Raw genomic sequence first — 22,772 nt, forward strand, 5'->3', positions numbered from 1 at the left:
CTTAGTTGATTTTGTTGGAGATCTGCTGGTAATTTTATCTGCAGAGAGGGACAGGATCAATTTAACACTGCCAACACGCTCACGCTGTTGGAGCCAGCCCACAATCAGTGTGAATGCAGTGGTTTAGTACATCAGTATGAGTTGCAGCCTCAGTCCTGCTCTTTGCAGGGAAAAAGGAACAGAATAGGATCAGCCACCAGAGTAAAATTTGGGTGGAGGGGAGAAAAATGATCAGATGGTTTTCTTTTCAATTCATATCTCTCACACAGTTGCTGCCCTCCTTTGATATTTGTGCATGGACCGAGGAAGATGTGGTGAGTATTTTGTGTTAATGTGGCCAGGGTGATGATGCTGGAGCTCTCTGACAAATGACAGCGGGCGCGGTGGGAGGGAAGGCCGGAGCAGAACATCTAGGTGAGAATTTACTGCTGTTTGTTTGGTGAAACTTGTGTCCCAGAATGGCTTGGAAATGACCAGGAGTAATTTAAGGGTTTGAGTTACCTTAATAAAACAGCCACATTCTCCAGTGTCCAGAAAATAGTGGGAGCTGGGAAATTATAGCAGCCAGGAGGACATTCCTGAGTCCTTGTTTAAGGAATGTGGAAGTGCCCAGTGACCCAACCCTGGACAGGACAAAATGAGTTCAAAGTTTTTATCCCACTGTGTGCCACCTGGATGGCAATTAACTGAAAAAAAGTTTAGGGCTTTTTAGGGGGTGAGTACTTTATACCTTTTATTCAGTTAAAAGGTGAAACAAGACACATTGGTGATTTATCTCTGACATAGTGATGTGTCAAAATTATTTTAATGCCCTATCAAGCAGTCCTTTTGTGTCTTATGCATCATGGGGTTGTTTGGCTGACATTTACCAAAGAACTGTCTGTAAAGCCATAAAAAAACCATATGCAAAAACCATAAAAGCTCTGGCTCCTTCACTTCAGCCCTTTTAGTACATGACATTTCTCAGCTTCTGCTTTGGTCATTTCAGTTCTTCATTACAATAAACTGAGAAAGGTGGCTGCAAAATGGAAAGCAGTTTGGAAAAGCTAAATAGAAGAAATCACTTGCATTGGTGAATCCTGAGTCCTTTATCCCAAAGTGAGAAATATTATAAATTTTGTTTTAAAAAGGATGATTACTTGTGAACTCCAAATAACTGTAATACAATATTTTGATAATTTGAACTTCAAGATTGATTCCTCTTTTTTGCAGTTTTTCTGGATACAACAACTTACTAGAAAAGGTAAAAGCTATTAATATGTCCTTCCATGCTCACATTTATGAACTAATAGACATTTGTTCATTTTCCCTCTCTCCAACAAAGGTCCATGTGGATTTCTGAGTAACCTCTTTTTATCTTAAGGTGATACTTCTGGTGAAATGAGTGTCTATGCTAGCTTGTTTAAGGAGCATCATATCACTGGGAAGCAATTGCTTCTTCTAGAAGAAGAGGATTTAAAGGACATGGGAATTGTTTCCAGAGGACACATCATTCATTTAAAGGTATTATCAGCATATATTGAATGTTGCAGTAGGTTATAGTATGAGTATTATAGAGTCTATGGAGTTTCAGTAGTTAGCAACAAAAAAAGTTGCAAAGCTAAATAGAGAACATATTTGGTACCTAAAATAAACAGAATTATAGCTTCATATGGATCTAGAACTCAAAGCAACCTGAGTATTTTATGAGGCATGAAAATGTGCTGTGCTCTTTATACTCCTCTGTAGCTCTTATTTTTCTTATGAGCTGGATGGCAGTACTGCTGCAGCTTCACCTGGGAGGGCCATTCTCCCAGCAGAAAAGCTTGGGAATCTTCAGAGAGAACTCTCTTTAGCTGAAGGAGAAACAGATGTGAAACAGTTATTTGAACTGAAATCTCAGCTTCTCAACTTCTACATCTCATTTATAGCATAAAGCATATTTAGACTAACAAAATTCAGTTCAACGACTTTAAAAATGATTGGCAGATAGGTTTCTTTGCTCTTAGAACTTTGCTTTTAAACAGTGTTTTAAATTACTAATGTTTGTAATAAGTTAAGAAAATCACGGTCTGGAAAATGTGATCATGACAACAGTAATGGTATTAGTACTGTAGCCACAGGAGAGAGTTTCCTGGCAGTCAGCTTTGGAAAATGGATTCTATAAAAGCAGCATCTATAATTCTGTTGCTTCTCAATCATTTTAGATCCCAATTTGCTAGTAAAGAGATACTTGTATTGTAATTGCTAGTCCTGCAAATTTAGCTTTGTAAATCACACGGATTTATTCCCCTTTTGCTCATCAGCCATTTTTTCCATGCCCACACACCATTACTGATATATTTAATTTACATTTCCTACAGGGAAAATTATTGAAACTTAATAAAGTCATTAATGTCCAAAATGAAAGATCTCAGCTTCCTGGGTTGATTTGAGCATAAATAAAAACAACAAAACCCAGCCCCCTGAACATCTCTTTTTCTGATTAAGCAGATCTGATTCTGAACGCAAACCAGGGCCAATCTACCACAACAGTTTCCAGAACAGGGCTATATTTTAAACTCTTCTCACATGCCCTAATGTATCCACAGTGGAAAACAGGGGGCATGTGGGGTTGTGCTGTTTTTCATGCTGGTATTTGCAGGATGAGATACTAAATAACTCCCATCTGGTTTTGTTGATTTTTTTTTCTAGACTGCTATCGAGAAGTTAACCCATGACTACCTAAATCTATTTCATTTTCCACCATTAATTAAGGCAAGTCTCACTGTTGATATAAGACATGCTTCTCGTGCTGGTGTGAATATTTCACTGTTCCCATGTCTCAACTTTCCCCCATTCAGGAGAGGGCAAGGTTGCATTTCCTACAGAGGGTTGTAACTAATGTGGAGAGTCAATAGCAGCAATGGGTCACATCAGAACAAATAATAGGATAATAGAAATTGTTTTCAAGGAAGTTCTAAGTTTGTATCATGGAGCTGGTAGAATTAAATTAAATGACAACTGGTTGCAATCTGCTTGCTGTCATTAATCAGAAACTACTTTGAAGAGCCATTCCTCCAAACTGCTGCCACCAACTGGTCACCACTGAAGAACAGCAGACCTCTGGCCCAGAATAAGCCCATCATTCCCTAGTGTGCTAATGTTATAGGAGAGAAGGATGATAGTGTCTTGCCACCCTTACGTTAACCAATTAGTTTTCTGATAATCAGTAATAAGACCCATGCAAAAGGAAGAGAGTGTTTGGGAACTTTGGTGTTGCTAGAGCAGATATTTGCCTTATTTAATTCAGTAAGCTAACCAAGGAATTCTAGACCCCAAATCCTGAAGTAGCTTTTTTAGTCATAATTTATTGCACGGTGATAGAGTAAAATCCACGTAAAGCAAATTTGCATATAGCAAAACTCTGTTCCCTGGAGGGGAAAATGAAAATCAGAGCATTGCATCTTTGCTTAGCTGTGCCAGCTGCAATTCCAATGGCAGAAGCTGTCACAATGCTCGCAGGGACACTGCACTGTGCCAGAGCAGCTCAGCCTGGAGCAGAAAGTGTGCAGCATCTCCCAGTTGCCATCCACTACCAGCCCTAAACCCATACAGAAGCCTTTGCCCCTCTTGGAGTGTGATGTCTCCTTTCTGCTGCCTGCCAGACTTGTAACACCTGAAAGGCAAATCCTTTCTGCCACCAAAGGCTGTGCTCCTGTCTCCCAGCAGGTTGTGGTAGATGTGAATTCTCACCTTTGCCTGTTTTTTTTTTTTTGGCAGGATTCTGCAGGTGGAGCTGAAGAAAGCATAGAGAAAATAGTGAATCTTGAACTTGTTTTTGGTTATCACTTGAAGCCGGGAAATGGTCCAAAGGTAAGCTAGGGGTGCTAGATCAGTTGGTTTGGTTAAGAGTCTGTACCCAGAGGGTCTGGTATCTTCTGGACACAAAAGATAAATTTGCATGAGAATTCTCTTATTTTGGACAGTGCTGACTGAATGTCAAGGTGGTAAATGGGGCTGCATCAGTGATGAGGAACTGTCCCCCAGTACAGGCAAGGAAGAAAAGAGTGGTACAGAAAGTTTTGGCTGAAAGCTGTTTTTTAAATTGTAATTTTTGTAAATTGGGATTTCATTTTGTTCCTTTTATCCCAATGAGTATGAAATAGTAATCCATTTATTCAAAAAGCCCACTGACAGTTGAGCAGTGGCATATGCCTGATGTTGGTGGGCAGACTTCCTTTTGTCTCAGCAGAAAGGAGATACTGTTTTATGCAACCAAGAGGAGTTTGGAAAATACAAGGCATGCATGGCTGCTGGCTGGGCAGGACTGGTCCTGGTGGAGACTCTGTGACCTCATGGCACTGGGGAAGGAGGGAGGGGTAGTTGCAGCACATTGCACAAAACTGCTGTGCTCCAGCAATTGCCAGTGTGCCACATCCTAATAAGTCCTCAGCTCCAAGCTGAGCTGGTTCAAGGATCTCTGGTTACACCCTATGTAACTGGAGTGTTGATGACTCCAGATGTTCCAGCAAAGGACTTCTACCACATTGTTTTTTCTCAAGAGTGAGGTTTGTCCCATGCTTTTTGCTTGCTTTGTCCAGCTTGCCATGGACTCTGAATTCAAGGGTTTTACAATTAATCATCTATGTGGAAATGGTATGCAAAGCATTTCTGAGCTAGAGTCAGCGGTTGTGACAGCAGGATTTGTTTCCTTTTGTATTTGATAAATCTGCATTGTGTGTCCACCTTAAATTTGTGGGAGGCTGACTTTCATCTTGTGTTAATCTGGCTGCTTTGCTTTTAGGGCATATTGTTTGCAGAAGTCTCTTGATTTCTGTACTTGGTGGGGCTTGCAGAGAAAGCATTTAGGTTTGAACTTAGTAGGAATTTGTACTCATACTGAAATAATTTCATCAATTTAAAAAAGCTTTTTATCTGGAGATTTCCTTTTTTAGTTTGTTTATTGTATCCTGAGTACTTCTTTTCCCTATAAAAATCTTTATTTCTATGTGAATTACTTCGACTGTCTCAGTGTTCTTGAATGCATGTTGCTTATGCAGCTGTACAGCTGCTTTTTTGTAGGTGTGCTTTTTTCTCTCCCAAGTGCAACTAACTCTTGAAGGAACTAAAAGTCCATGAAAAAACTCGTATCTCCCTTCCATTTCCAATATGGGTTGTGAGCCATAGTGCAGGGAGTTGGGCAACCACCCGCAGGAAGCAGCAAATAGACCTCAGAGCACTGGAGAGAAATTAATGTTGTACTAATGTTTCCTTAAGTTTGAAGATGAGTAGATGTTTTAGCCATGACAGCAAAATGTGCAAATGAGACTGTATCAAAATCTATGGGACAGAAGCTGAATTGTTATGAGAGGGCAGAGTTAGTTCAATGGGCCTGTGTGGTGTTGACATAACCTCTCCAGGCTTCTGACAACTTTTTTATTTGGTCTTGCCTTCCCTGTGAGCTCCTAACTGGTCCTGTCTGCTCTGTGTGCTGTTGGGCCCTTTTCTAAGAAAGCCATTCCCTCTGAAGCTGTAGTTGCATGCCAGGCATGCCTTCCCTGTCAGCTGCCCTGCTGCAGCACCCCATGTACTTAGTGATGCCATTCCAGGGACTGCACAATTTGTCACCTGAATATGTCTGGTCTCGAAACATCTGTCTGAGATCTGCACATTAACTTGTACCTGCCTTTAAAAATGTTGCAGCAGAGCCAGTTTGAAAAAGTGAGCTGGAAGGAGCAGATTGTTTGAGTTTTTGGGCAAGGTGCTAGGGCCAACATGGGCAAGTAATTTGCATTAAACATAACATTGACAGACTGGTGTGGTACAAACTGTATAGGAAATTTGGCTGGCTTGCTTCTTTGAAAACCCCTGCATACAATCTTCTGGCTCCCCTAGAGGCTGTTTTGAGCCAGCTACGGCTGCCATCTAGATTTGTTCCAAAATGAACTGGGAAAAGGGTGAAAACCAGGACTGGAGGGTTTCAACTTCTTTTATTGTCCCATTTTTGTAAAAGAGTGGTGCCTATTCCTGTAAAACTGGGTCAGCAGAAGCACTTGGGATCATACCTTCCACCATCTTTATAGCTAAAAAGCTGGCCTACATCAGTTTAAAAATAAATTTCTCAAAGGAATTTTACCCTAATCAGTCCCTATAACCAGCTGCCTAACTAAGAAGCATTTCTCCTGTTTTAATAATGAGGAAAAAGAGGCAATAAGCTCAAATCTGGGTTACACATTGAGGGTGTGTGTTCCCTGGGTGATGTGTTGGCTGCTAGACTTGTGTACAGTGAGAGAGGTTATTAGGCTCAGTTGGGAGGTGGTGCAGTGCAGCAGGAAGGGCTCTGTCAGGAGAACAGGTCATGCTGGCAGGTTTTACACCAGGCTGGCTCTATGCTGGTCTCTGAGCCAACTTCCCTTTACTTACTGGTGCAGTTGCAGCTGGAACCAAGCCATCCATGTCACTGGAGGTGGCTCTGCCCAAGCATGGGCCAGGATGGACACACAGGACAAAAGCCTCCTGGTCCAAACAAAAGCTGTGGAGTGCATCATGTCATACAGCAATAACACCACACAGAAAAGTGCTGAAGAAGCTGGTCCGGGACTCAGAAACCATTTCAGGGGTGCCAGTTAATTTGGATGTGTTTGGCTGGTAAAAGTACAGCACCATCACAGCACAATGTGAAGATAGCTCCTCAGGGCACAGTTGTTCTCTCCTGGGCAGCACAGCCAGCACACCTTTCTTCATCCGCAGGCAGAGGGCCTTAGGAATGACAGTGCCTTTTAGCAAGGATCCTGCTGGATATGCTTCAGCACAGCATTTGAATGTTCAGCCTTTTCTGTATGCTGAATGAAACACTGACTTCCCAGTAAACAGCTTTACCAGCCCCATATTTTTTATCTAATTTAAACTGCATCTTGTAGTGGGATTATGTTGGTTTCCACCAGCTGACAGATGCAGTCATTTCATTACAGATTCCTTCCTTTTTTAGCTGCATCTTTGGAGATGATAAAAGCTCAGTTGACCTTTGTGCTCTCTGAATGCATCAGGAGTGAGCACTGCAAAGCTAACCTGGTTTTTAGAGGTTTCTTTTCCAACTCTTGTAGTTCAAGTTATGTGGTTACTTCCATTCACTGCCTTTTCATGATCTTTCTGTACACAGTTCCCAATGAGCTGAAAGGTGATAGGTTTAGATTTTTTCCCCCCACAAATAAAAAAAAAAAAAACCACAAAAAAAAACCCCAAAACGGGACCACCAATTAAGTCCAAGATGGAGAGCAAAACAACAAACCCTGGCAGTTCTGGCTTGAGCTGATTTGCAGGACTGCAGGGGGAATTTTCAATGGTTTTCTCATTCTAGATGGCTCATTAAAATTTCCCAATCAGGGAAAGGTGCCTGAGCTATGTCGGCTCCACACTGATGAATGACCAAACCACTTGAGAAGGATGCCTTACAGTCTTTTTTGCCTTCTATTGATGCATTCTTTAGTTTTGGTCCTCAAAAGGGCAGATTTCACTGTGCCATTTAATGTTTTCATTTTTTACCGAGAGTGGCACAATTTGACCTATATCCAAACACAAAGCCTTGAAGTTGGCTCACCATTTCGCCTGATTTTCCCCCACTTACCTCTCCCTCCATTTGACAAGGTAAGGAGCAGAGCCTCTTCAAAGCCATCTGCTAACTGTGTGAACTATTTTCTAGCCTTGAATATCCAAACTGAGATATATTTTAATGCTATTATTTAAATGTGTAGTGGCAAAGGTAATATACTATTAAGGCTACTTTAAAGTGACATTGTGACCAACTCTTCAGATGGTGAAGCCCAGGCCAGCAAAATGCAGGAAGTACAAGAAAAATCAGTACTGAAATAGTTGTAACTGGAATGCAGTTTCACAAGTGCTTGAGACCATTTCTGCTGCTTGTTCCTCCCCACCCTCCCACTATATCAATGCTCATAAATTCTTTCTTTATTTTCTTAAAAATAAAACAAGAGCTAAAGTATAACATTTGAAATTTCAGTTCTACAGTTTTTCAGTCATTTATATTCTCCATGCTCTGTAGGTATTTTAACCACTTCAATAAGTAAAAATGGAGGAGGAATTGGTTTTGTCTAACCCTTCCTCTGCAAAATAATCACAGGTACCTTGACTTTCTAACACGGGGTTATTTGTCCTTGTCTCAAAACTTCATCTTCTAAATCCTCCCTCGTTAATTCCATGTCAGCACAATGCTTTCAGTACTAAAGACTAATAGTTTATGCAAGAATCAGAGTAGCTGTGTTCATGTGCTATTTTCATAGATTTGTTCCTATTGTAACAAGTAGTCAGTGAAGGGACACAAAAAAATACCTAAGCTGTAAAATAAAACCACAGCCACATTAAAATACTGCCACCACCATTAAGAACAGAATAATATAGTCTGCTAAAAAGGTGGATCAGTGCAGGTGATCCTGGTATTTTCTTCCAAAGACTCTTTTCAGGGTGATGTATTGTTTTTGCATGAGGTGGAGCTGGTATAACTCCATCATCTCCACTGGGATTGCTCCAGCTGTAGCATCCATGTGTAACAGAAGTCAAACTCAAGCCAAGACCTTTAAAAATCCTTGTGTAGGCAGTGCTAGACCAGGGATTCCTATTAGAAATTTTCCCATAGCCCTGAAGAGACATAGACCTTTCAGGTAGGTATTTTGTTCACTTGACTTTCTAGACTTTTTAATATAAAGATTTATTTTTATATCTTGGCCACTGAATTAACTTGCTGCTTCCCACACAGTATGCTTCGTGCACAGCCTTGTGCAGATAGGTCTGCAGAAGCACAGACAGGTTCCCAATGACCTATAGGCTTGGCCAGAAAAAAAATGTGCTATCCAGACAAAAGCCTGGAAGAGAAGCCTTTGTTCCCAGCAGAACAGTGGCCCTGCCATGCCTTTCCCAAGCTCCTGAGCACCCTTGTTCTCTCAGCCGATGTCCTGCAGAGCTGCAAGTCCCAGAGTGTGAGCAGTCACTCCACGTGCTGCAGTGGGGACATGGTGTCTGCATGGCTCCAGCACATTGTCCCCACAAGTGGTCCACAGGAAATGGTGCCACTGGAGGACAGTGCAGGAGGGCACCCATGCAACCCTCAGGCAAGGGACTAATTTTTCATGCTTCCACCTTTGCCATCCTGCTGTTGCAAGCAGGCTGCTCATGTCGTGCCTTCTGCAAGCCCCTGTTCTTGGGGCACACACAGCAGTGCCTGGTATTTACCATTATGTGCCACTCTTGTGCACACAGCTCCACAGCACTGGATGTTAAAGAAGGGTACTGCCAGGGGACAGATATTTTTGGTAGTGCTTGCTGCTCTGTGTAACTGCTAAGGGGCCTCATGCTTCTCCAGGCAAAGCTGCAGCCAGTCAGTGCCTGTTGCCTTGCAGAGGAGTGAGGGCTCCAGCTTGGAGGAGGCACCCAGGCAACTGATAACATAAATATATCTTCCTCTTGCTTTGTTTTTGTACATTTTTAAGACCATCTCTCTCGCAAGGCCTCCCCTCCGCCCCTCTTTTTTTCCTGCCTGCACAGCTGAAACAAAACCAGCGGTGGAGCCACCTTCTCTTGCTGGAGCCTGGCTGGCAGCAGCCTGCCCTGACCTGAGACACCAGCCATTGTTAAGGGTATAACACATTTACATATTTTGCAATAAAACATCAGTTATTTGCATTACTGTGTCAAGTTTTATTTGATTCTTTCACCTAAAAATGACTCATTTTCCTTTCTTGTATTTTAAAAACCAACTACTCTAAGCTTGTTTGAGAATAATCAAAAATTGCCCATTTAGCTAGAAGTCATTTTCTTTTCAAAAGGCAAATGTTATTTAATCTTTCAGCTGTTCATTGTGCCATCATAAATACTTTCTTTTCAGCACAGTTGTGGGGACTGAAATGAGCCCACTAATTGCCTCCCATTTCGACTGACATGTGGTGGTTTAGTGGAAAGAGAACACAGCGGGGAGAAGGAAATAGGAGGCTGAGAAAATGAGAGCTAATTATTTTCACTGCCTCATGTCAGGCTCTGTGTCAGCCTTGTTTTTACAAACTGGAAGGTTTAGCACTAAATAAAACAAACTGGCGTCATGTTTTTATATACTGGCAGTGTCATGGAAGCAGCTGCACATCTCAAAGACAATATAATGCCTGCATTCGCATGGACACCATCTGACAGCCACTGTGAGCCACTGCTAATGAGGATATCACAGTGGTGCCAAGTGAAAGGTGCTGAATTATGTATGATTCTTCATCAGTGCAGCAATAGTCCTGTACATCATTATGAGACATTGTTTTGCTGAAGAGATTAAAACATTCTTAGTTCCAGACCCTGCAACCTATACATGCTACAAGAGGTTATTAATGGAATTTTTAGGGAGAGTTTCTTGTGGATTTCTTTTTGGTTAAAAATATCTCATGGGACAAAGCTGTGGTGGGTCATGACACTATACATATAAAGAAGAGAAGCAAATTAACCATAATTGTGTTATCTTCCTTTAAATCCAGTATAATAAAATATAGTGTAGCAGGGTGATACATAATGATAAATAACCCAAGTGCTGTCACTAGATGTTCAACTCTAATGCCTTTAAAACAGCAGGTTTCAGCAGCTGAGATAGATAATAGCTAAGAATGTAAAGGAGCTTCTGGGGACCTAAATCATCAACATGCTACTACTTTTAGTAGCACCATGGCCAACATTTTTTTTTCTTATTTGTTTCATCTTGTGCTACATCTTACTTTTCTTCTAATATCCAGTTATCTGCTACAATGCCATTTCCGTTTTTATTTCAATCTTTAAAAAACCAAAAAAGTTTATTGAAACCACTGATATTAAAATGAATCCTTGATTTAGGTCCCCTTGAAAAATGAAGTGCCTCCCTAGCAAAGGTTTTCAGCTGTTGTTGCAGGATATATGTTTGCTGTTTAGAGCCTGTGCCTGATCTTTTTCATTTCCCTTTCAGGTTTTTTTTTGCAGACATAAACGCATATGGGGTTAAAGGAGTATTGTCACCACAGTAAGCTGGAGACTTAATTTTTAAAGTGTTCTTACTTTCTGTTTCAAAGCTCAGAAGCAGCAGCTCAAATACATGTGTGATTTGCTTTTCTTTTAGACAGTAATTTTCAGAGCCTGTTGATTTATTGGCTTTGTCAAAATGTTATTTGGAAATGTTTTCATATAAAGTTTTGTAGGTTCTGCCTTTCAGTTCTGAAACAAGATAATTTTTGAAAACAAAAAGCTGAAATGTTATATTTAGATCAAAATCAAGCAGGTAGATACAGGGAGGTATTTTAATTCTTGAATGACAAGATATCCAGGGAAGTCTCTTTGAAGGACTTGTGTAAGCATATCTATAAAGGAGACACTTTGAACAAGCCATTTCTAAATTATTTTCCCACATAAGCCTGATACTAAATGTAGTTTTGATCTAAGAAGTCATATGGCTATAGTTCATCAAAGAATTGAAATTCATATGCTTGGTTTTTCTAGACAAATTTTTGCTTAAATGGATGATAATCTCCTCTTATAAGAACCTGGAACTCCATTGGAAAACAGGGAAATTTGTCCCTTTCTTTCTGCAGCAAACAAATATTGCATTATTTACTGTGTGGTTGAACAGATTGGTTACTAGGTTTGTAAGATAAGTAACCACCTACTTATCTTTGCTAAGTGCCTTGATTCTAAAGTTCCTTCCTTCCTCCCTTCCTCCCTTCCTCCCTTCCTTCCTTCCTTCCTTCCTTCCTCCCTCCCTCCCTCCCTCTGTTTTTTTTTAATTTCATTTTTTCTCCCAATGTCCCCTTGTCTCGCACTCTCCTTATCTGCCTTCTCTCTCTCTCATTCTCTTTCCCCTTCACAGTAATGATTTTCTAATAACACAAAATGAAAGCCTTTCCAAATAAAATGAGACATGTATTATTGAGGGAGCAGAGCGGGTATCCTACTATGGCTCTTGGTATCTGCACAGTGTTGCTGGAGAGGGCTCCAAAGAGGACCAAAGGTTTGGGGACTGGATTTGAGGGACAGAAGAGTGTGTGTTTCTCAGAAGATGCAGTTCAGAGCTGGGGAAGGCAGTGTTTGTGCAGCCATCCATCCCTGCATGGGGCAGTTTGATCCATGACCGCATGGAGCGGGATCCTGCCCATGCAGGGGATCTGGCAAGGGGATGGGCAGACCTTGGGTGTACATAGCTTTTCTCTAGAGCTGGATGGTTGATTTATTTTGTTTATTAAAATGAGATCATATTTGTCAGATCTAGTGTGCAGGGATATGTGAGTAAATGTGAGTGCACAGCACAAAATCCTGGGTCAGGAGGGCATGGGAGCCCTGCCACAAGGTGCAGCTCTAGCTCTCAAGTGCTTGGCACTGGTATTACTCAGAGGTGGCAGGAGATGTGCTGAACTAACTGGAAGATAGTACTTTGTGTTGATTTTTTTCTTCTTTTCTTGGCTCAGGTGTTTTTGAAAAACTTACAAATGTCATCAAGCATCTTGCCTCTAACCTCAGGCTTGATTTGCACTACTATGAATGTCTGCAAAAAAGTCTGAAAACAAGAATGTTGGGCAGGGAGAGGAGCAGAGTTCGAGAGATGAGGAGGAGTCAGAGAGAACTCGCTTTGCTGTTGCTGTTCTGTTTCAAAGCACGTGCCCTCCTCATGTCAGAGCCGTGCACAGTGCTGAACCTGCCTGGGGCAGGACAGGCATTACCCTCGGTCAGCTCACAAATGGAAAATCAGGACAGAAAAGAGACACGCAGAGATGCAGTCTGTGATTAGGAAATAGAGGCACAGGGTGACTTCAGCACCTGAGCAGGTTGCACAGGAAGCCAGTAGCAGAATGGGAAACTGAACTTGGTGCCTCTGAGTCTTGGTTGGTGCCCTGACCACTGAACTGCAGTTCCCATCACTCAAACTTGCACCAGGGCAGTGGAAAAGCCAACTCAAATGGCCTCTCTGCTCATAAAATGTGGACGCTTTCAGAGCAGACACACATAGCCAAATGCTGTCATAAACGTATTTTCTTGTTGCAGTTCAGAAACTATTATATTTCAGTTTTCTTTTAATTGGGAATTGCCAATTCATTGTGTGATGGAAAGCTTTGAGCCTTCTGAGGGTTGAGCTCATACATTACACTTATGAGAGACGCATGTACAAGCACCACAGATAAGGGATACTTTTTAGGCTGCTGTACATTGGTCTGTGCAAATAACTGCTTACACAAGCCTGTGGCCCTAGGTGTCCATCTGTGTCCCCACTGAAAGTTTTGGCATTTTCTGAGCAAAACCAAGGTGAAGACTGCTTCCTGCAAACACTGAGCCCACACCTGCCTTACAGGTGGCATGTGGCAGACACAGACCCCTGAACCCCTGCCATGTCTGTAGGAGCTTCTCTCTTTGTGAAGGGAAGATTCCCTCCTTCCTGTATGGAGGTGGAGACACTGCTTCAGTGGCAGAGTGGTCCTTCAGGGACCTTCAGGGATTTTTGGAGGAGCTCAGTGCACAGCACAGTATCTCATCCCCAAAGCACCTGCCAGTCACACCAGCAAATGTTGGCTGGTTTGCATCATGGACAGGCAGTCTCTGGTCCCCAGTGGGAGCCTCCCTGGCCACAGACACAAACCCCAGCTCCAGCACTCATTCCATGTGGGATGTCCTGCAGGATGCTGCCAGTTGTCACTGTTTAGTTCAGGGGATTGTTTAAAGATACCTTTTATTGCTATGGTTTATTAGACTCACTGGGATTATTTTCTTAGCTGAGCTTCTTTATAAGTAATAATGCCAGTTGGAGGCAAGCAGAAGTTGAGGATGCTCAGTGCCTCGCTGGGCTCTTGGTATCTGAAATAACTGAGCTGTAACAACAAGCTCATCCTTTTGCCCATTATTTGAGCAATTGTCTTGACGGTATTGCACAGGCTTTGGTTGTTTATTCCTGGGTTCACCGGGATGATATCCTTGTGCCTGGCTGCCAGCTCTGACCGTGGCTCCCATCACTGCACTGTCCCTCCACTGCCCTGGAGTGTGCAGAGCCCCCAAGCCACATGCTCCAGCAGGCTGTCTGTCCAGCTGAGGCCATTCAGGGACACCATACCTCAGAGGACATCCAGACCTGTCAAGGTGGCAGCTGCCTTGCAGGGTGAGCTGAGGGAAGAGGGAACAAGAAGACTGAGAGTTTTAAATTATCAACACTGTACTGCAAACATGTCTAAAATACGTATATGTCCCTTAACTTTCTTGCTGGGTTATTTTTTCCCTTCATACATTGAGGATTAGATTTCAGGTTGTTTTGGCTTTCAGTTTTGTTTCATTTTGGGTTTTGTTGTTGGGTTTTCTTTTCCTATTTGTATTCTAACAATCCAGCATTCTTTTTTTATTATTCATAGGATTGTAAATGGAAAATGTACATGGAGATGGACGGGGATGAAATTGCAATAACCTACATAAAAGATGTGACATTCAACACTAACCTACCTGATGTAGAGATTTTAAAGATGACAAAGGTATTTACAGCCTTAAAGCTTTCACGAATTCACAGATCTCAAACAAAGACATTAAAATACCACAGCAGTCGACTTTTATGCTTGCAGAAGTTCAATCTCTTGACACCTTTTAAATAAAATGCACATTTTAAATAGAATTGTATCATAATAGGAGTTAGGTATTTTGGTTCTCCTTTAAGCTGACAATAATGTTTACAGTAGATAAATAAAAGAAGGAACTAATTTATATTTTCTTGTTTTAATTCCACGTTATATCCTCTGAATTTATTACCTCTTTTAATGAAAAGAATGTTCCAAAAATTCTTTACTTTTCAAGAGAAGAAACCAATTTAAATGTTCCAGAAACCTCATGCAATTTGTCTGGGGGGTTTTATCATGTTTTTTTCTCTCTTTCTTCTTTTTTTTTTTTTTTTATGGTTTTAGAACTTTTATCTGGTTCTAAAACTCTCTCTTTCATGCACCAGTGGATTGCAAAGACTGAAACCCACCACAGACAGTACAGCACTGAACATCTGCAATTCATTGTCACTGAGCATTTTACCCTGTGTCAGAACCTGCCTGTAAATATTTACCAGTAAACATTTAGACTGCTTTCTCCTAAGGGACAGAAGTTTTGTTGATGCAGAGGGCATTTTGGTAGCTATTATTTTAATGATTTGTTTTTATTAATATGCTCCACTTGATAATAGCTAACAAATTTCTAACTGAAAAAACATACAGCTTGATTGCCAATTAGAATGCTGCTCTAATGTGCACTGGTAAAAACACCCAAACTCTTGAGTGTTTTTAACTGTGAATTTTTGTGGCAAAATTGGGGGGAAACTTTTATTCATTTTTTGTAAAGGAAAAAATGAAAAGCAGATTATCAACAGTCAGAATTTTAAGGAAAATGTGATATAGGTGTATTTGCCAAAAAGGATTCCAATATTTAATTCATGCTAATACTATTTTTATGATTAGTGATTTCAGGAACAACACTTGTGATTTTTTTTTTTTGTTATTATTATTAATGTTGTTATTACTATCATTAGTTTTCTGTCTAATTTTAATCTTAGACATTACAATTTTTCATTTAAAAAAGGTGTGAAGTTTAATAAACTAACAACTAGATACAGTAACATTAACTTTTCACATACTTCAACATTTTTATATTTGTCAAGAAATCTCTTTGAGAGTCTCTAGATATTTGTTCTTGCTTTGAGAATCTCTAGATATTTGTTCTCGCTTTCCTCTGTAAATCCAACAGAAGCAAAAGTGTACACACACAAAATGGAAAAAGGTTCTTGCCCCCCTGAAAAAATTCCATGTTTTCTCACTTCTGTGTGTTATGTATGGAAATCTCTTCTTGGTTTCCTTTTGTAAACCAGGAAGTAAATATTTCAAAAATACATTGCTTTGTCTCACAGAAAAGTATTGATGTTAATAATATAGGAATGAATGAAAAGAGGCAAATGTTGTAAATCCCTTTTGAGTGATTTAGAAGCAAGTCAGGAGATGAAGAGCACCTTATAAAACTCCCACCATGTTTTTTCTAGCCACCGTTTGTAATGGAGAAATGGATTGTGGGCATAGAAGAACACCAGTCTGTAGAATGTGTTGTTACATATGAGGTAAGCTCTAAGAAACAAATAAACTAGTTGATCCAAGACAAAACCTCCACAGGACGTGTGGAAATAACATCCTCTGGCTTTGTTATATCCTATAATCAAGTTCTCAGCAGCCTGTAATTAGTTGTGAAATATAAAGTTCAGAGCAAAAGCTGAATGAAGTTGACAGAGACAGTGGCCTCAGACTGCTGCCTGGGATGGCTCTTCTTCCCAAGGATGAAACCTCCTTTTGCTTGAAGTGTAATGGTCAGTGTTGTTTGCATTATTTAAAGAGGCTGGTTTTTCTCTTTCCAATGATGTACTAATTAGGAGAGCAGAGAAGCAAGAGAAGAGAAAAAAAAGAGAAATCAATAATAAGATAAAATAAAACCCAGAATACAATTCGCTGTGTAAAAATTTGTAATAGCTTTTTAAAAATGTTTGCAGTTACTTACAGTACTGATTTTATAAAGACTAACTGTATGTCAGAAGAAGGTTAATAAATGAGATTCCAGCTCTGTCCAGATCAAGCATTCAGGCAGTGATGGAGTGATGGGGAAATCCTGGACCTTGCTTGCCTTTCTCAGAAGTGAAGAAGTAGTTTTCTTTTAGGCTGAAGCTTCTCACAGGAGTCATAGGTCCTTAACAGCAAACTGAAGAATACTCCAGGAAAATTTTGTTGGGGGTCGCCCTGCAAAAACACCTGCTTAGTCCTATGTCTTTTAGCAGAAAGCAGTGCATATTTGATGCTCATTAATAGAACTAGTAAAATGTATTTTTGTGTTTTAGAGGAAGGCCTTCAGATCTTTCCTCTGCAGGGTACAAGAATTGAAGCAGTTATTCACTACCACATTTTTAGCATAATCACAAGTACCAGCCAAAATTATCTAGAGTCTAAAAATATTTGAGAACTAGCTAAGTGGTTTTTCAAAACAGGCTCTATATTGAAACAACTGCTGCTGCCCAGGCACTAGTGGAAGTTCCCTCACCAGGGAGCTTCGTGTGTTGTGTGTTGTTTGTTGTTACATCCTCACACTTGTTGTGTCCTTCCTGGGCAGAGTGATGTTAGAGCTCCCAAAAGCACAAGGCACATCCAAGCGATCTGCTGGAGCAAGTTGAAAGCGCAGGATGAGGTTGAGGCAGTGCAGCTCTTGATACAGACCTCGCTCCCCAATTCGGAGGGGAATTCACGGAGCAGATCTGACTCAGGTAAGTCAACACATGTGAACTTTATTGCTGACATGGGCAGGGCATATATGGGGACAACAGCAAAAAGTCACTGCACATCAACCACCCAGCTTGGTGTCACCTGCAGGTGTGCTGAGGGTGCACTCGATTCTTCTGTATGTCAGTGATGAAGACAAGAAATAACACTGGTCCAATATGGACCCCACTTGTCACTGATGTACACCAGGACTCTGAGCTGTTGACCTCTGGATGCAGCCATTCAACCAATTCCTTATCCTAACAGTCCACCCATCAAATCCATCTCTGTCCAATTTAGAGAGAAGGATGCTGGGGGGGATCATGTCAAAAGCTTTACAGAAGTCCAGATAATGACATCTGTAGCTCTTCCCTTGTCCCCTGATGTTAAGATCAGGAAGAATTTTGCCCCCCCACTCCTCATCCTGCGGTCCATTGACTTGATAGGTGTGGGAAGAGAGGCTGACATTGAAGATTGAGATGAAGTCTTCTCCCCATCTGTTGTAACCAGTTTTCCAGTGCTGTTTATCAGGGGGGCACACCTTCTTTGAACTTCTTATTTTGTTAACATAGCCAAAACCCTTCTTGTTATTTTTTACATCCCTTGCCAGGCTCAGTTTCATCTTTGTTTTGCCCTTCCTCACTCCATCCCTGTACAACAGAACTTCATGTCTATACTCTTCCCAGGCTACCTGTCCTTGTGGAGTGGAAGCACGTTCCACTTCCCGTGCATGTGCTTCTTTCCTCTTACTTTTACCAGCACTTCCCTACTCAGACACATCTGTTTCTCGCCTTCTTTGCCCAATTTCCTGCTCCTGGAGAGCTCTTGCACTCTATGGAAGACTTCCTTAAAGATCTGTCAGCTCTATTCCACTCCCTTGTCCCCAAGGGATCCTTTTAACTATGTCCTTGAGGAGCTGGAAGTCTGTTTTCCTAAAATTCATGAGCCTAACTACCTGACCCATATCCCTTAGGACTGCAAACTACAAAAAAATGCATGATCATTGCAGTGCACGCTGCCTCCAGTCTTGATGTCCCTGATTAACTTGCTTACATTGGTGGCCATCAGATCCATTTTTCCCCCAGGTAGAGCTGCCTGTTCCCTGTCTCTGAAGGGTAAGGGGGATGCCTCTATGGTCCTATAGGAAGCAGGCTGGAGGAGTCCATGGTGATAAGCTCACACTCAGCTGGAGTGCTGTGGCCAGCTCTTCCCTCCCACCCTTGGCCACCCAGCACACAGCTTTGCACAGATGTGCTTGGATAAAGGGCACCTCCTGTTAGAGATGTCTGGGTGCTCTTGCAGGGGGACACACATACTGAGGCTGTAGCCTCAGAAACGATGTGTGGGGTGGCAAGAGGTTCCCTGTGGATGATACACTGTTCTGACAAGTACAGTACTGCCAGCCTGGCAGACACAAGTGCTCCTGACATCCTGCTCTTCTCTCAGGAATTGTGGAAATCTTCCCACAGCATTCTTCTTCCACAGCTCAGCTTGCCCATTTGAGCCAGCCCTGGCTCATCATTGACTTCTGGAATGGTGTTTGTTATGGCTTCTGGGGCTTGATTTGTTCAGTGAGATACGTTTAATAATGCAGTGAGCTCTACAATGCAGTTTTCATTTCCTAATAAATTTATGCTGCTGACAGATTCGCACTCATCTCATTTGACTCTAGCACAGTTCTGCCTTTAAGATCTGTTGTTTTTTGTAAAGATGTTTGTTAGCCAAGCTGTTTTTCTCTTTGAGTTTACAGTAGGGCTGCAGAAATGTTTGGGTTGGGACACCTGAGGGGCAGTACAAGAGCTGGAACAAGATACCAGTGAGGAGAGGAGGAATTTCTCAATTTTGAACATTACTGGCAACTGTAGAAGAATGTCCCTGTGAATTGAGAGGTGCTGGGTTTGGACTACAGACACATCAAACATGGATGTGCTTATTCCTAAGCATTTGTGATCCATTTGCAACACAATTACATTTTATAATGCAAATGAAACCTAGAGCTTGTCCTAAAAGATACATCTTTACTCCAGATGAGCTTTCCAGATGGAGGTTACCCTGGTTTTGGGGTGATGAGCCCTGCAGCCATGCCAAGTGTGGTGTGTATCTTCACAGATTGGCTCAGCCGCTGTAAACCGAAATGGTTGCTTTTTTTTCAGTGAGTGGTGGGAGAGCTTGTCTGTCCCTTTGGCACACTGGAGGAGTTACATGGAAGCACTAATGTTTTGTCAGCAGCCAATTGAATAGGCACTGTTCAAAGGAGGTGGGTTACCAGCCAGCATGAAAGCTGTGCCTCAGCTCTAGCAAACCTTCTGGCCTGCCTTCTTTACCAGACCACCTATCCCAGGTTTAAAAGACCACCAAATCCAAGCACAAAGGTAAGGGTAATACCTGTCTAATAGGCTAAAATAACTACCTCTGTGGGCTACCACACAGAGCACATAACTCAGTGTACAGAGTTGGTGGCTCAGAGACCGTGTGAGGGAGAAGCCCCCCAGACCATGAGAGGCATGAGAAGCCCCCATCTTTTCCCAGCCCCACAGGGCACATCCTTGCTGGAAGATCCTTGCTGGGCAGCTGGATCCTGGGCTGGCAACTGCTGTTGTCTGTGAGCAAGGACTGAAGAGCTGAAGGGAACCTCTTGTTCAGGGAGATCAGCACTTGTCCCATAGCACATGTGATGGCCACCTGAGTGTTGATAACAAATGAAAACCCAAACTTGAGTCCTGAGCCTGCTGTTTCCAGGTTTATGAGGTCTGTGATTTACATCCACAGCCTTGGTCAGAGGGCACAGGGGAATGGCAAGTGTCTACCAAGTACATTTTGGCATGCATGTTTCTTTTGAAACCATGACTTTCAAGGAAGTTAAGAAGCAGAGGAGGCAATTCCCATTTGTCTTTCTGTGAAAGAAGGTTCACCTCTAAGTGCAGGTGGAGCTATCTGCTGTGTCAGTGTCATACACACTATGACAGGGAAGAGAGTTTCCTTTTGACATACTTGACAATAAGTTGAAGTGATTTAAATCTCTTTGGATTCAAACAAAGTCTGGGGAAAAGAGGAGTGGAAGAGATCATCCATTACATTTTAACAGGTGAAATCCTAATGAGGACAGAGCTGCTATCCAGCTCCCACAAAACTCCCCATGGTCAATGAAGTGTTCCAGCGAGAGGCAGAGAGGGTTATGCTTTCTTGTTGGAATCATATTAGCAATCCTTAAGGACAAATAATTCAAATCTCTCTAGAACAAAATTATTTTAGCTGCTCCCCATGAGTCTTTGGCCAGAGCTGTAGCCTCAGATAAGAGGAATTCCTGTTCTCTGCTCTACCCACAAAGTAGAAAACCAGGCAGCCTTTGCAGTTCAAATGGAAAATTTACAGCTATTGTATTTGCTAGAGGCTTTCATGGAAACCACAGGACTGACTTTCAAAACCACTTCAGTGTGATCTCTGAAAGCGACAACTTTTGTTACGACCCCAGGGCTGTGACAGTAGGTGTAGAGGGAACTGTAATACCCTGAGTTGCTCACAGTTAAGCACTGTCTCAGCCAGCCTGGCTGAAGCCTAATGCCTCACTGGCTTTTCCACATACAGAGTCAGTTTTCTGCATGAAGCTGGATGCAAAGTAGATTGAGTCCTGAATTTGTAGTAGCAACAACAACTGAAGTAGCTCTGGTTATAAAAACTGTGTAGCAGTTTGAGAAGAAATTGGAGCCAGAGGAGGTGAATGTGGCTGGCTCTGCACTGCTTCCTCTCCGTGCTGGGCTGCGAACAGCATGACTGTGCCAGATGGGAGAGGTGCAGCTGGAAGGCAATGTTGCAGCAGTACTTGGTACCTTGGGGTGACCTCTTTGTCAGCTCCAGAGGTCTCCAGGCTCTTTGCAATGCAAGCTGTGGAGAAATCTGCTGAGGTTGCTAAGAGCATCACAGGGCATGTTTAAAATCAGGTTGGGTTCAAATGACCAGAAGGCACTTGGGTTGGGAACCACCTGAGCAGCCAAGTGGATGGCTCAGTAACTGTCTTCTAGTCTAAGCTCCATAATCTGCAGTAGCATCAGAAATATTTGTATCACTTGCTATTTTAGAAACCCAACATTATGTTCAAGCATAACATTGAACATACTCAAATTTAGGACTATTTGCTGCAAGGCTAGGAGGGGAAGGGTGGTTTGAGGTTCTTCCAAGAGAAACCCTGGTACCTAACCTCACGCCTTCGGTAAACCTGGGAGCGGTTTTCCATCGATGCCCAGGTAGCTGACTCTGTTTGCGTTCCTTTGGCAGGCACTGACAGTCAGTGGATGCAGACGCTGCGCATGCAGCAGCTAGCAAAAGCCATTTCTCTGCAGCACGGCCACCCGCACAGCCCCGCCGCGGTCACGCAGTACCTGCCCTACCTGCGCAGCCAGGACTCCTACGCCGCTGCCGTCAGGAGGACTCGCGCTCCCGTCGCTCAGCAGCTCACCTCCATCAGCTACTCGAGGAACCCCTCTCCCCTGTCACACAGTTTGATGAGGAACATTTCGAGCCTGCACTTGAACTCAAAAGGCAGCAGCGCCTCCAGCACAGCCTCGGACACCCCTTCGGAGCGGGACAGGAGTGCGGGCCCGGGCGGGAACGCCTCGCAGGGCGCCGCGTCCCGCAGCTCGTCGGGCGGGCGGCGCAGCGGCCGCGGCTCCCCGGCGCCCCCGCGGCACCCGGGCAGGCCCGGCAGGACTCCGCCCGCGGCCGCCCAGCACCGCCGCTACCCCCGCGGCCCTCCGCAGCCCTCCGCCATCCCCGGCATGCCCCCACAGGGCGACAGCGAGCCCAGGAGGGGCGAAGGGGACAGCAGAGCCAGCGAGGGCGGGTGGATAAAGGTGCAGCACGCGAGGAAAGCCCACAGGCAGGCCGCCGGCAAGCCGGGAAAGGAGAGAGCCAGGGGGAGCTGGCGGGGCCGGAGGATGTTCTGAGAGGAACTTGGCCCTTTATTTGACTGAACGTCCAGCCTGGAGAAGATATGCCTACTCCTATTTAATTTGCTGCACTGAAGCTGGTACCCACCTGGCTGGGGCCTGCCAGCGGACAGGGAGAGCTGCCACCTTCTTCCCGTCACTATCAGCACCAAGGGATTTCCTTTGGTTTTCTCCCCTCTGTTTGGCTCCTCGTGTTCTCAGCTGACTGGATATCCACTCATTTGCTTAATATTTCAAAAATAAAATCCATGAGGCATGGCCAGGTGCCACAATGAAAGGCTCTCCGTTTCATCCTTGGGAGAGTTGTGCTGTGACCTCTCTCCTCACCTCACTTTGCTTCTAGATGCTGAGTCCAGCTCTAAGCAGCATCTTCTCACCCCTTCTCTAGTCTGCTTCTGCCAGGGCTATAGGAAGAGGTATGTATTTCAGCATAGTCTGAAAAAAGGGACCACAAGGACATTTTTCTTCAGGTCCACTTTAGTAGCTTCACTTCTCCACTTTCAGCTTGCCATTCCTTCTCAGGATTTTCTTACTTTGTTCCTTATTAAAAGCTCCAACCTTAGCTACC

General features: G+C 43.0%; 1 protein-coding gene across 1 annotated transcript in view; it reads left to right on the forward strand.

The window, feature by feature from the left end:
• Positions 1 to 22,313, forward strand: part of MAP3K20 (mitogen-activated protein kinase kinase kinase 20) — a 90,240-nt gene extending 67,927 nt beyond the window's left edge. Inside the window, exons 11-19 of the mRNA XM_031505411.2 lie at positions 270 to 314; positions 1,213 to 1,243; positions 1,364 to 1,503; positions 2,674 to 2,736; positions 3,742 to 3,834; positions 14,355 to 14,471; positions 16,007 to 16,081; positions 17,116 to 17,266; positions 21,534 to 22,313. Of these exons, the coding sequence (XP_031361271.1) occupies positions 270 to 314; positions 1,213 to 1,243; positions 1,364 to 1,503; positions 2,674 to 2,736; positions 3,742 to 3,834; positions 14,355 to 14,471; positions 16,007 to 16,081; positions 17,116 to 17,266; positions 21,534 to 22,201 (1,383 nt within the window). The 3' untranslated portion in view covers positions 22,202 to 22,313. The remainder of the gene's footprint in view (positions 1 to 269; positions 315 to 1,212; positions 1,244 to 1,363; positions 1,504 to 2,673; positions 2,737 to 3,741; positions 3,835 to 14,354; positions 14,472 to 16,006; positions 16,082 to 17,115; positions 17,267 to 21,533) is intronic.
• The last annotated feature ends 459 nt before the right edge of the window (positions 22,314 to 22,772 follow it).

This window comes from Lonchura striata, chromosome 8 (assembly GCF_046129695.1).
Source record: "Lonchura striata isolate bLonStr1 chromosome 8, bLonStr1.mat, whole genome shotgun sequence".
Lineage (NCBI taxonomy): Eukaryota > Metazoa > Chordata > Aves > Passeriformes > Estrildidae > Lonchura > Lonchura striata.